This window comes from Oncorhynchus mykiss, chromosome 22, assembly GCF_013265735.2.
Source record: "Oncorhynchus mykiss isolate Arlee chromosome 22, USDA_OmykA_1.1, whole genome shotgun sequence".
In the NCBI taxonomy this organism is placed as follows: Eukaryota; Metazoa; Chordata; class Actinopteri; order Salmoniformes; family Salmonidae; genus Oncorhynchus; species Oncorhynchus mykiss.
This window is the reverse complement of record NC_048586.1, coordinates 26,155,734-26,170,660: the sequence shown is the minus strand read 5'-3', so window position 1 is coordinate 26,170,660 and position 14,927 is coordinate 26,155,734. Positions and strand designations below refer to the sequence as shown.

General features: G+C 45.6%; 1 protein-coding gene across 2 annotated transcripts in view; it reads left to right on the top strand.

Annotated features, from left to right (window-relative positions):
• LOC110501642 (immunoglobulin superfamily member 3) overlaps positions 1-14,927 on the top strand; it is a 101,028-nt gene that overhangs the window by 54,137 nt on the left and 31,964 nt on the right. For both annotated transcript variants that reach the window (XM_021579343.2, XM_021579344.2), the window contains exons 3-5: positions 2,025-2,444; positions 5,409-5,795; positions 11,362-11,769. In XM_021579343.2, the coding sequence (XP_021435018.1) occupies positions 2,025-2,444; positions 5,409-5,795; positions 11,362-11,769 (1,215 nt within the window). The remainder of the gene's footprint in view (positions 1-2,024; positions 2,445-5,408; positions 5,796-11,361; positions 11,770-14,927) is intronic.

Sequence of the window (14,927 nt, the reverse complement as noted above, 5' to 3'; positions counted from 1 at the left end):
TCTTAACCAGGGCTTGACAATACTACACTGTATTACTGGAAAGCCTACTCTCAGTCCCTGCATTTTTCCATCCTCCATTCATTTGTCCAGGTCAACAAAAAGGAGGACTGCTGCTGCACATTGTGTCCTACACACTGTCTTTATACATACTAGGGCAGAGTGTGTGTGTGTGTGTCAACCATTAGATGTTAATCACATCAAGCCCCTGACCGGTTAGATGAGCCATTTCCTACTGAGATAATAGGACCCAAACAGGATATGAGTCCAACTGACAGACATTTAGACGGGATGTATCTTCACACACACACACACCCTCTGACTGCTGCTGGGACATTTAGTCTTCCATCCCATAATAATCCTGCCGCCTGCCGATCCCTGTCTCCAGACAGAGTAACCAGGGTTTATTTCTGGAGATGTATAGAGTGTTTTACCACTCCTCCCTCTCAAACCTGTCATGTCACTCTCTTCTTCTCTCCTGCTTTTCCTCTCTTTCTCTCTGTTCTTAACCGGCCGGGTTTGACTCTCTCTGTTGTCAGTTTTAGATGCTAGCTAATGCTGAAATGTGTTCTCATTCCAAACACATTGTCTGTATATTTAGAGTGTGTGATCTGGTAGACCTCCGTCTGAGGCTTCACAGGGTTAGGGCTGTCAGTCAGGAGAACGTGCCCAGGCTTGTTGAACACTGTGTGTGTGTGTGTGTGTGTGTGTGTGTGTGTGTGTGTGTGTGTGTGGGTGGAGTTACAAGTTTAAAGTTTTTTTAGTCGTATATACAGGATACACATTGTATACACCATCCAACAATGCAACAACAATAAGAAATATAAAATATATGAATATGAACATAAAGGAAATAGCTCAGTAGGATAGAATAAATCAAATCAAAAACATTATTTGTCACATGCACCAAATACAGATGTAGTAAACCTTACAGTGAAATGCGTACTTACAGGCCCTTAACCAACGATGCAGTTTTAAAAAATCGGTGTTAAGTAAACAATTGATAAGTAAAACATTTCAAATAAAAGTAACCAACAATTAAACAGCAGTGGTAAAATAACAATAGCGAGGCTATATACAGGGGGTACCGATAGGGTCAATGTGTGGGGGCTATATACAGGGGGTACCGATAGGGTCAATGTGTGGGGGCTATATACAGGGGGTACCGATAGGGTCAATGTGTGGGGGCACCGGTTAGTGGATGTAATTGAGGTATTATGTAGGTAGAGGTAACGTGACTATGCATAGACAAACAGAGTAGCAGGGTTGTAAAAGAGGAGTCTGGGTAGCTTTTTGATTAGCTGTTCAGGAGTCTTATGGCTTGGGTTTAAAAGCTGTTTAGAAGCCTCTTGGACCTAGACTTGGTGCTCCGATACCGCTTGCCGTACGGAAGGAGAGAGAACAGTCCATGACTAGGATGGCTGGAGTCTTTGATATTTATAGCATAATTATAATACAGAAAGGCACAATTTATAGTGCAATATTTACATGTGTTTTGGGGAAGGGGGGGGGGGGCGCAAGTGTTTTTTTTGTTAATTGTGCAATATTTTGCAATGATAATAAGAGGTGTGTGTGTGTGTGTGTGTGTGTGTGTGTGTGTGTGTGTGTGAGAAGTGTCTGAGCAGGTGGTCAGTCCAGTTCAAGTGTTCAGCAGTCTGATAGCTTGTAGATAGAAACTGTCTCTGAGCCTGTTGGTATCAGACCTCATGCCGATACCGTCCGCCCGATGGTAAGGGAGTGAACAGCTTGTGTGTGAGGTCTATGAGGGGAGGGAGAGGTACTGTATGTCTGAGAGGGTTATGCTATATGCAAGAGAAGGTGTCAACGCAAAGGGCTGATGTGACAGAAATATAACAACAATGTCCTATAGCAAATGCTAATCTAAAGCCACTTAAAGTTTACATGTGTAAATATTGTATATGTGGGAATGAAAGCCACAACTTTGATCCATGTGCTAAGCAAACACTGAACCACTGATGTGACACTCATCTTTTCTCTCTTCTTCTTTCTCTCCTCTCCTCCTGCAGTCATCCCCGACTCCCTCACCGTCGCCGCGCCGCCACAGACCCTCTCCCAGGTGGAGGGAGACACGCTCCAGCTCAGCTGTGAGGTTTCCCGGGCGACGGAGCAGCACACCCACCTGTCTGTGGGTTGGTACCTGCGCTCCCCGGAAGACGCTGTCGCCCCACCCCTGGAGATCCTCACTCTGTCCCGGGACTTTGTCCTCCATGCCGGCGGGCCATACAAACAGAGGATGACCTCAGGAGACCTGAGACTGGATAAGACCAGCGCTACGTCCTACAGGCTGACCATCCACCGGCTGCAGCCTGCTGACCAGGGCCTGCTCTACTGCCAGGCTGCAGAGTGGATCCAGGACCCCGACCGCAGCTGGTTCGCCATGACCCGCAAGCAGGCCGACAAGACCCAGCTACGTATACAGCCCACTGGTGAGTAGGGGGCGACCGGAGTGGCAAAATTGTTTGTGTGTGTGTAAGGTTGTGACTCGTCATACACACTCTCCGAGGGCTGATCAGTATCTCTCACTAAGCTCATTAGAGCACTAAGGAGAGCTTACCAAACCTCTACGGACTGCCCTTATCAGTGTATTCGTGCATGTGTTGACTGGCATACAGGAAACACAAAGCTGGATTGTTACAAGGGTCAGAGATTGCACAGGGTCAGGAAGCAGGAAGTACACACACCCTGACAATAATGGAGTGTTTCATGATAGTAGTGATAGTAGTACGTCATCTCATTGGGCTTCCTGTGACCTTGAAGTCAGAGACGAAATGTAATTTCTATTCCTCAGTGTTCCCTCTGTGTATCCTACAGTGAAACTCCCTTTGTGTCTGGGCTCGTCTACTGTATATGACACATACAGCTCTGTTTGTGACGAGAGTTAAATCTCTCAGCCATCCACGGTTATACTGGGGAAATTCCCCCAGAGATGGGAGGAGGGTGGAGCGGAACAGGCGAGAGAGCGAGACAGAGGAGATAGTATGCTTCTTATGATAATGATCTTATAATTAGCTGTCGACCTCTAACCCAGCAGACAGGGCACAAGAACAGAGTCTGAACTACACACACACTGTACTATCCTTGTGAGGACTTCTAGTCGTTCAGGATAGCAAAATCCCCCAAAACACACATTACATACAGGGCCACTGTACAGTACAATACTGTCTTTCTCCAGATCCAGGAACACCATTCCAGTAGATATATGGTGCAAAACATTTGTATACATTTTTTTTGCAGAATGACAGTGGAATTATTCATTGATTGTAAATGGCGCCCCAGATCGTGATCAGAGGATGTTCGATAGGAAGACTCTGTCTCTCAGAAGAGCAATAAGTTAGCCACTCTCTTCACTCTCTCTTTTTTATAATCTAAAATGGATGGGAGTGTTGTAGTGTGACAAAGGGAGTAGAGCAGGGCGTGTATGTGTCTACTGTGTGTGTGCGTGTGTGTGTGTGTGTGTGTGTGTGTGTTGGAGGCTCTTTCATTAGGCTGTGTGTATTGGAGGGAGGGAGAGAGAGGACCCTGAGACAGCCCCATCACTGGCTAATCACCCACAGACAGAGAGGAGAGAGGCTAGACAAGGACAGAATCCTAATGGACCTCTTCTCTTTCCATCTCTCTCTCTCCCTCACTTTATCGTTCTCTCCCTTTCTCGTCACATCTCTCCCTCTACACATCTTTAAACCTCTCTTTTTTTAGTTATCTTTCTTGTTCTCTGCTCTCCTTGCCTTTCTGTTTTCAGACCCTCTCTGTTTCTCCCTTTAACGTCACATCCCACATCTCTCCCTTGCCCCCTTTTGTCTTTTCCAAACTCTCTTGTTTTCTAACTTCCTACTCTCTCGCTGCATCTGATTGGCCTGTTTCTTTTCACGTTTAATTTATTACAAACCGTTGACAGGTGCATGTCTCCACTTTTAGCTCCTCCCTTCCTCTGTGTCTCTCACCTCTCAGTATTGCCCAGGCACAGTTCATGGCAGTATTCATGAAGATGCATCATAGCAAAAAGTTTCAAAACGTTGTGCAATGGAAAACGTAAAAAGCATTTCTTATTGGACAAATTGAGATGGTACCTCCCCATTTTCATCTGTTTGCTTCAGTTTGGTGCCCAGTGAGTACGACCCAGTTTCCCATGGCCATGTTTGTTGCTGAACTCTAAGTTGTCCTTGTAAAGCAGGTCACAGCTCCATTAGTTTAGATCCAGCCAGGAATACAGATCTGATGTCACAATGCAATATCCTGCCGCTTCATTGGTCAATGATCGTCACTTGCCTTTGTTTTGGCATCTGCTTTCCACTCTGTTAGTGATGACCTGTTTGTGTGTGAGTCTGCTTCTATCTGTCCAGGCAGTGCCAGACTGTTAGCTATTAGGCTCATTGTCATTTTAGAGACAAGCGCTCTGCGTGAAAGTTCACTGTGTGTGTGTACATGTAAACAGTCACCCCCCTCCCCTCTTCAAATGGCAGGCTTTGAACTTTTCCACGACTGTGTTTTCTCAGGAAGTCTGTTTAAAGTCTTTATAATTACAGCCAGGGGCTAGCACCTCTCTGAGAGCAGAGAGGGAATGCGATGCACAGAGCATACCGCCGCTCATCATGTTGAAATGAATACTGTAAATAAAAGCTGGTGCCGCCGTGTGCAGAGTCCATCTATAATTGGGAGCCCAGTCAGAGGTGTATGCAGAGACAGCTACACTGATAATGTTTGCTCGGCCTCCTCTCCTCTCTCTTCTGTCAGGAAGAGCGAAGGAGACGAGCGGAGTGGCGAGGCTTTTTTCGTCTGCTGTAGAGAATCTTAATTCGCTGTGTTTCTGTGTTGGAGGTGAAACCAAGGGGAGAGGAGGATGAGAGGAGAGGAGGAGGCTGTAGGAGCTGCGCTTCACTGTGGGCATAGCTGACCCCTTGTGTGACCACCCCCCTTTCTCTTTCTCTCTCTCTCCTCTTTCTCTTGTTCTCTCTGCACCCAATGTGACAGGCAGCAGACATTAAAGAATAGGATGTGTTAGTGTGATGCATTTTAATTTCATATGCTGGTATTTAAAGAAGGTCTCTATCCCGAGCAGCTTGTCATGCTCTCATGCGTTATATGAGGATGAGGGAATATGTGATATGCAACAGCTAAATCAGAGTTGATGACTCCTTCCCTCTCTCTGTCTTTGGGAGAAACTGGCAGCTGAAACCATACTGATGCTAAATGTTCAAATAGGGGATGACAATTTCTCTTATCCCTCTCCCCTTTCCTTCTCCCTCCATACCCCCAGATCGGGACTTCAGCGTCCTGGTGGAAAGTAACACCATCTCTTTTCATTAAGGACTGGAGTGTGTTGACATGTGCTATCTGGAGACAGGAGGAGCTAAACTCTGCTTTTTAACTCATTTTATCTCTCTCTCCCCCAGATCGGGACTTCTCTATCCAGGTGAGCACGGAGCGGCGGTCCTTCACGGCGGGCGAGCCGCTGGAGCTACGCTGCACCATCGATGCCCAGAGCGTGCCCGAGCGCTTCTTCTCGGTGTCGTGGGTGTTCAGCAGCTCGTCGGTTGCCGTGATAGGGCCCAGCGCTGTGCCCGTCCTGGGACCCGACTATGTGGCGCGCGAGGCCGCCGGTCACATGACCGTGCGTAAGGAGAGCCCCGCCGTGCACCTGCTAAAGTTGCAGCGCCTCCGACCAGAGGATGCTGGGAAATACATCTGTAGAGTCACGGAGAGGGAGAAGACACCCACTGGGGACTTTATAGACCGGAGCAAGAGGTCACGCAACGTCCAGATCACCGTCCAGCCCATCAGTGAGTATCAACACGGCACGCTATTGGCCCCTTTGGTAGTAAAAGGCCTCTTGGTCAGTTAAACCAAGGGTTCCCAAACTTTTTCACTTGAGGGCGCCCCTCCCTGCGCGCACCACATCTATTTCTATGGGCACAAGCACTGTTCATGACACAAACTGTTCACACCCCTCTTGTTAGTGGAGAGAACATTTAGCAGGTTTAAAGATTATTTCCTGCAATTCTACACATTTTGTCATTGGGTGCAAAGAACATTTAACAGTTTTAAAGCAAATTTCCTTGAAATTCTATACATTTTGCCATGTCTAATGTGTATTCATGTGATATTTGATTGACCAAAAGATTACAACAATATCTATGGGCAAAAAAACGTTAGCATACATGGGCAAGTTGATCTGGACATTTCTGGCCGGTTATAAATAGCTCTCTAAGGTATGTAATGACTAATATGACAAGAGGAACTGATCATTTCTAAATTGTACCTTGCATTATACTATTACAATTTTCAAGAATAGGTTTAAAGAATTGGGGCCCCTGCGCCTCTTCACCCCACTGCCGACCCCTCGCGTCCCCCACGTTTCTCAGTTTGGGAACCACTGAGTTAAACGACATTTGATTGACACGTTGATAGTAGTATGCTTTTCTAATGATATACATTATGCATCCTCCCAGAGTGGAGGTCAGAGACCTCTATTCCAGAGAACAATAGAGCCTCTTGTGGACCGTGAGTCTCACTGAGAATAAACCACTCTTTATTACACCATTATTTTCTATAGGGCTGAGAATTGCCTGGGACCTCACAAGATGATATTTTCATGATACTTGGGTGCCGATGCGATATGTATTGTGATACTCGCGATTCGATACTTGGATTTTATTGCGATTTTCTGTTCTAAACATATTGCTCACTATACACTGAGTACACCAAACATTAGGAACACATTCAACACCTTTTTTTCCCCCTCAGAACAGCCTCAATTCGTCAGGGCATGGACTCTACAAGGTGTCGAAAACGTTCCACAGGGATGCTGGCCCATGTTGACTCCAATGCTTCCCACAGTTGTGTCAAGTTGGCTGGATGTCCTTTGGGTGGTGGCCCATTCCTGAAACACATGGGAAACTGGTTGAGTGTGAAAAACCCAGCAGCGTTGCAATTCCTGGCACAAACTGTTGCACCTGGCACCTATAGTTGAAGTCGGAAGTTTACATTCACCTAAGCCAAATACATTTAAACCCAGTTTTTCACAATTCCTGACATTTAATTCCAGTAAAAATTCCATGTCTTAGGTCAGTTATGTTATCACCACTTTATTTTGTGAAATTCCCCACTGGGAATGTGAAATGTCAGAATAGTAGGAGAGATATTTATTTAAGCTTTTATTTCTTTCATCACATTTCCAGTGGGTCAGAAGTTTATACACTCAATTAGTATTTGGTAGCATTGTATTTAAGTTGTTTAACTTGGGTCAAACATTTTCGGGTAGCCCTCCATAACCTTCACAAGCTTGAATTTTGGCCCATTCCCCCTGACAGAGCTGGTGTAACTGAGTCAGGTTTGTAGGCTTCCTTGCTCGCACACGCTTTTTCAGTTCCGCACACACATTTTCTATGGGATTGAGGTCAGGGCTTTGTGATGGCCACTCCAATACCTTGACTTTGTTGTCTTTAAGCCATTTTGCCACAACTTTGGAAGTATGCTTGGTGTCATTGTGCATTCGGAAGACCCATTTGGAACCAAGCTTTAACTTCCTGACTGATGTCTTGAGATGTTGCTTCAATATATCCACATCATTTTCTGTCCTCATGATGCCATCTATTTTGTGAAGTGTACCAGTCCCTCCTGCAGCAAAGCACCCCCACATGATGCTGCCACCCCAATGCTTCACGGTTGGGATGGTGTCTTCTTCCTTGCTGAGTGGCCTTTCAGGTTATGTCGATATAGGACTCGTTTTACTGTGGATATAGATACTTTTGTACCTGTTTCCTCCAGCATCTTCACAAGGTCCTTTGCTGTTGTTCTGGGATTGATTTGCACTTTTCGCACCAAAGTAAGTTAATCTCTAGGAGACAGAACGAGTCTCCTTCCTGAGTGGCATGACAGCTACGTGGTCCCGTGGTGTTTATACTTGCGTACTATTGTTTGTACAGATGAACGTGGTACCTTCAGGCGTTTGGAAATTGCTCCCTAGGATGAACCAGACTTGTGGAGGTCTACAATTTTTTTTCTGAGGTCTTGGCTGATTTCTTTTGATTTTCCCATGATGTCAAGTAAAGAGGCACTGAGTTTGAAGGTAGGCCTTGAAATACATCCACAGGTACACCTCTAATTGACTCAAACAATGTCAATTAGCCTATCAGAAGCTTCTAAAGCCATGACATAATTTTCTGGAATTTTCCAAGCTGTTTAAAGGCACAGTCAACTTAGTGTATGTAAACTTCTGACCCACTGGAATTGTGATACAGTGAATTATACGTGAAATAATCTGTCTGTAAACAATTGTTGGAAAAATTACTTGTGTCATGCACAAAGTAGATGTCCTAACCGACTTGAACAGAACTTTGTGGAGTGGTTGAAAAATGAGTTTTAATGACTCCTACCTAAGTCTATGTAAACTTCCGACTTCAACTGTACTACCATACCCCGTTCAAAGGTACTTACATTTTGTCTTGCCCATTTACCCTCTGATTGGCATACATACACAATCCATGTCTCAATTGTTTCAAGGCTATAGAAGGACAAATACTGGAGTTTGGGTGCAGGTACAGAGATGACTAGATGTAGCTAACACTACCTAGCAATTCAAATATTATTTGTACTTGGGGTCAAAGTATCAAAATAATATTGTGATATGGAACTGTATCGACTTTTCCCCCATCGCTAATTTTCTGTCTGAGTGGATCGCTAAATATTGGTAATGCAGTATTATGGTCCTTCTCATTTCCTTAGCTCAGAGCTGCGAGTGAGCTGCTAGGTTGGATAATGGAGAGAGCTGGAGAGGAGGATGCAGGAGACTGAACTAACAGCCGTGAAATGAGAGTGTGAAGAAGGAGAGAGGAAGGAATGGGGCCTAGCTCTCCAGGGCCCACTAATGGATCCCTGAGCTAAATTAATGTGTTCTGCTGGAGCTGAGTGACTCAGCTGGGCTTTCAGAGTGTTGGCCACTAGGGGCGTGCTGGAACACTGGGAGGCGATATGAAGCCTAATCTAGCTAATACAACCCTCCCAAAACCTCCAGTGCCCAATGTTCTCATCCTCTCTCTTTCTATCCTGATGTTTCCTCTCTGTCTAGTAGTTCAGTGCCCCCCCCCCCCCAGTCTGCAGCTCTAAAGCCTCTCTATCCCTCACTCTCTATTGCTAAGGGCTGGTGTTGAATGCTAAAGCCTGCTGTTACCAGCATAAAAACACAATAACAACCCACCCTAAATATGCCATCATCCACCACCTGCACCCAACCATCCTGACCTTACTCAAGAACCCCCCACTTCACTCCACTCCCGCCCAAACTGTCCCAAAACAAAGCCCCCCTGGCCCCCACATGGCCCCAGTAATCCCCAGGGATTCTCCCTAATGGGACCTTTTGTTTCCCTAACATAGATTTAATGTTCTATAAAAGCATTGTATATTTAATAACCATGGTTACAGCAGGGAGGGAGTTCTTAATGGAAAGTGGGTAGAGGGGTATGGGGTCAGGTTGACTCCCCCAACTCACCCGCCTCTAGTTACCATCCCTTGTATCTGGACCCATTAACAGCGGTGATGGGGTAGTATGGGTTAGAGAGGGTTGAGAGCAGGAGGACGGGAAGAGAGAGGTGTAAACAGTGCTGACAAATCAGTCCTGATGAATGAGTTTACCTTGGGCAGGGAAGAGGGGTAAACGCGCTGCTATGAATTACAAACACACAGAGAAAAGGGAAAGAGGGAGTGAGAGACGGGCAGTAGAGAGAGAGCGAGAGAGACACAGAAAAGGAAGGGACAGAGAGAGAGGGAGAGACAGAAAAGGAAGGGACAGAGAGAGAGAGAGAGAGAGACACAGAAAAGGAAGGGAGAGAGAGAGTGGAGTAAAGAGAAAGAGGGATAGAAACACAGAGAAAAGGGAAAGAGGGAGTGAGAGACGGGCAGTAGAGAGAGACACACAGAAAAGGAAGGGACAGAGAGAGAGAGAGAGAGAGACACACAGAAAAGGAAGGGACAGAGAGAGAGAGAGAGAGAGAGAGACACAGAAAAGGAAGGGACAGAGAGAGAGAGGAGTAAAGAGAAAGAGGGATAGAAACACAGAGAAAAGGGAAAGAGGGAGTGAGAGACGGGCAGGAGAGAGAGAGGGAGACACAGAAAAGGAAGGGACAGAGAGAGAGAGAGAGGGAGACAGAAAAGGAAGGGACAGAGAGAGAGAGAGAGAGAGAGACACAGAAAAGGAAGGGACAGAGAGAGAGAGAGAGAGAGTGGAGTAAAGAGAAAGAGGGCTAGAAACACACAGAAGAGAGAGAGAGAGACCCATGAACAGAAACGGATATGGTGGGAGAGAATGAACAATTGGGAGACAGGGAGAGAATTGAAAGAGGAGAAAGACAAAAACAGGCGGGTTTGAAGAGGAGAGAAGCTGCCCTCTGCCTGCCTAACCATCTGTGATGTTCATACAAATCCACATTGACACTAAGAGCCGAGAGACAGAGACAATGTATAATGTATTTAATATGGTGAAAAGCTGTGGTGAAATTAAAAGATAGAGAAGAAGAGAAAGGGATGGAGGCCTTCCATTTGTTCATGTAAGTGTGGAAAGGCTGCTTCATTTTGTATTCTCCCAGGGCTGGGGCTTGGTAAGGAGGGGTGGTTAGCACCCAGTCAACCCCTCATACTCTGACAGCAGAGAAAGGAGAAAGAAGCCCTCCCTGTAGACTCAGATCACCCGAGGGTTGAAGGGGGTGTTGGGGCCGGGCAGCGCTCTGCCAGGCTCTGCAGTGTGTGAAAGGCGCTGAAGTGATGCGAGGAGGAGAGAGAGGGTCTGTTTTAAAGCACAGGGGACGGGCAGCTAAAGACTTTTATCCTCCTGCACTTTCTTCTGAGGAGGAATCCCTCAGACGCTGGGCCGTGTGACCTCAGGCCCGGCCCCTAAGCCCTGGGTGGGCCTGGGTATCAGCTGCATTACATTAGGTGTCAGAAGTGGGATCTGCTAACCAGAACGCATCAGTCCACTGGGGTCTGTGTGTGTCTCTGACAGTTCCTCTCTCTCTTTTTCTCAGCTGCCCCAAGTTCAGAGTCGAGTGATCATCTCCACAGATACAAGCTGCTGTGACATAAATACAGTACATGCATGGGCTAGTCAGTAGTATACTCCAGTCACTGGTAGACACGATACTGCTGTGGTTCTTTTTGTCCTCTGAATTGTTTTACATTTGAAGCCTGGTTCTAGTGTTTAATTATTTAAATGTAAAACCCTGTCAAAATGTCATTGGAGAGGTTTTGGTCCATGTTGACTTATTTTGTTTTTGTTCTGTCACTCCTTCTACCTCAACCCTCCCTCTCTGAATTCTCTCTCTCTCTCCCCACTCCTCTCCTCTCTCCCTCCACCAGAGAGTAACGTCACCGTGTCTTTGTCCAGTAACTCGTCAGAGGTCCAGGAGGGGGATGTGGTCCAGCTGACCTGCTCCATCCACTCCACCACAGGTCCTCTCTCTGTGGCCTGGCAGTGGAGTGAGAAGCAGGGCTCCACCTCTCCGCAGGACCTGGTCTCCGTAGACCGCGACGGGACCGTCCGACCAGGCCCTGGGTACCGTGAGCGTTCCAGCTACGGGGAGATCCGGGTAGAGAGGGTACGGGAGGACATCTATACCCTGTCCCTATACAACGCCCTGCCTGGGGACGAGGGGCTGTACCGGTGCACGGCCACAGAGTGGGTGGAAGCCGGGACTGAGCCAGAGCAGAGCTGGGAGATAATAGGAGAGAAATCAGCCACCAAGACCATCACTGTTAAGACCGTGGGTGAGTGTGTGTGGTAGGGAATTTGTTTGTTTGTTTGTTTGTTTTTTAACCTTTATTTAACTAGGCAAGTCAGTTAAACTTCTTGACGCTACCCATCCCGGTACCGGGATAATTGTCATCAGCAACCGCTGAATAGCATAGCGCCACAGTCAAATAATATTACTAAAAAATATGAATATTCATGAAATCACAAGTGCAATATTGCAAAACACATCTTAGCCTTTTGTTAATCCACCGGTCGTCTCAGATTTTGAAATTATGCTTTACAGCGAAAGCAATCCAAGCGTTTGTGTAAGTTTATCGATAGCATAACATAACATTATGTACACTAAGCATTAAGTAGCTAGGTCACGAAAATCAGAAAAGCTATCAAAAAAATAGTTTACCTTTGATGATCTTTGGATGTTTTCACTCACAATACTCCCAGTTACACAACAAATGTTCCTTTCGTTCCATAAAGATTATTTTTATACCCAAAATACCGACATTTGTTTGTCGCGTTATGTTCAGAAATCCACAGGAAAGAGCGGTCACGACAACGCAGGCGTATATTCCAAATAATATCCATAATGTCCACAGAAACATGTCAAATGTTTTTTATAATCAATCAAGTTGTTTTTAAAATATATATTCGATAATATATCAACCGAGTGTGTAGCTTTTTCAATAACAGCGGGAGAAACAATGGCCGCTTTACTCAGTTGCGCAAAACTCACTCTGAGAGCCCCCACCTATCCACTTACGCAATGTGACCCTTCACGCTAATTTTTCAAAATAAAAGCCTGAAACTATGTCTAAAGACTGTTGACACCTTAGGGAAGCCATAGAAAAGGGAATCTGGTTGATATCCCTTTAAATGGAGGATAGGCATGCATAGGAACAGAGAGGTTTCAAAATAAGAGGCACATCCTGATTGGATTTTCCTCAGCCTTTCGCCTGCAATATCAGTTCTGTTATACTCACAGACAATATTTTTACAGTTTTGGAAACTTTAGAGTGTTTTCTATCCTAATCCGACAATTCTATGCATATTCTAGTTTCTGCGGCTGAGAAATAGGCAGTTTCTTCTTTTTTTTTGCCAAAAATGAAAATACTGCTCCCTACACGCAAAAGGTTAAGAACACATTCTTATTTTCAATGACGGCCTAGGAACAGTGGGTTAACTACCTGTTCAGGGGCAGAATGACAGATTTGTACCTTGTCAGCTCGGGGATTTGAACTTGCAGCCTTTCGGTTACTAGTCCAACGCTCGAACCACTAGGCTACCCTGCTGCCCAATGACTCAGGAAGACATATATATCAGGACGATATCTATATATCACCCTGACACACACACACAGAGCATATAAAGGGAAAGGGGATACCTAGTTAGTTGTACAACTGAAATGTGCCTTCTGCATTTAACCCAACCCCTCTGAATCAGAGAGGTGCGGGGGGCTGCCTTAATCGACATCCGGGGAACAGTGTGTTAACTGCCTTGCTCAGGGGCAGAACGACAGATTTTTACCTTGTCAGCTCGGACACACATACAGTATACATATCAAGGTCATCTCTGTCACGACAAGTTGTAATCTTAAGCAACAGGCGAACACACACATACACACACATAAAGGTCATCTCTGGCATTTCTTTAGATTTTCTCTAGAGTGAGCACCCAAATACACACACACACACACACATCCAGTCCTTCCGGGCCTAGATAGTTGGTAAGCGTGTGCGGGGGATGTCAGAAGCACAAAGAGGGCAGTAATTTTCCTACCTGTTGTAAGATATTGTGATGAATAGCTCACTGAGAGGCTGGAAAGTAAAGCATGCTTTATTCATGCAGAGCCAAGGGGTGTGTGTCACCACAACACACACACCATTCTGACTTCAGATATAGTTTTTATTTTTCATGATATTATGGACAGAACACACACAATCTTGACTTGAAACACACCCGCACTACTTGCGTACACACAGATTATCTAGAATTATTAAAATGAAAATGTGTTTAGCAGTGGGCAGGCTTTCCTCTGTCAGTGAGTTAAGCTGAACATCACTGGTACAGACTGACTGAGAGAGGCAGTGGAGCGGTGCACTGACTGAGGCGCTGGGGGAACCAAGGGCTCAGTGCGCACACACACACACACACACACACACACACAGAGAAGGGATTAGTCCCTGCAGCAGAGTATCGTGTTGCTGTGGAGGGAGAGAAAATATGTCCGTTTTTTAATTGGCCATTTATTGTGAGGTAGTAAAAACGGATGAATTATAGGTAACTGACAAAATAAAGGAAACACGAACATAAAATGCCTTTATAGGGCATTGGGCCACCATGAGCCAGAGCGGCTTCAATGTGCCTTGGCATAGATTCTACAAGTGTCTGGAACTATATTAGAGGAATGTGACACCGTTTTTCCATGAGATATTCCATCATTTGGTGTTTTGTTGATGGCCACCGCTCCAGAATCTCCCATAAGTGTTCAACTGGGTTGAGATCTGGTGACTGAGACACACTAAGCTCCTTTGAGACCCCTCTTTCCAAGTCACTGAGATCTCTTCTTCTAGCCATGGTAGACAAAATAATGGGCAACTGGGCATTTTTATACATCACCCTAAGCATGATGGGATGTTAATAACTTAATATACTCAGGAATCACACCTGCGTGGAAGCACCGGCTTTCAATATACTGTGCATCCCTCATTTACTCAAGTGTTTCCATTATTTTGGCAGTTACCTGTATGTAGATTATGTAGATGTTTATTTTGTTATTGTTCCTACACGTTGTTTTTATTTTATTTGTGCATACAGTATGCCTGTCTCTGTGTATACAGTATGTGTGTCAGTTTCCCTGTGTGTCTGTATCACGTGTTTGTGCCTCTGCGCGTCCTTGTGTCTTCAAGATGTGTAGCATCTGCTTGCCTCAGTCTCTACTGAAGTCTCCTCTGAAGAGCAGTGACAGTATGCCAAGGTATAAATAGGCCTGCACTCTTTTCCTCTGTTCATCCTCTCCTCTATTCTCTCTCTTCTCCTTTAATCTGTTTCTCCTTCTGTTCTTCCGTTCCCTTTTTTCACAATGCGTCTTTTCCAAATTGGCTGTCTGGCCCTTGGGGATTAGTGATGGTGTCCTCTGGGGTTTGACAGAGAGGTGATGCGTTGCCATGGTGAAAGT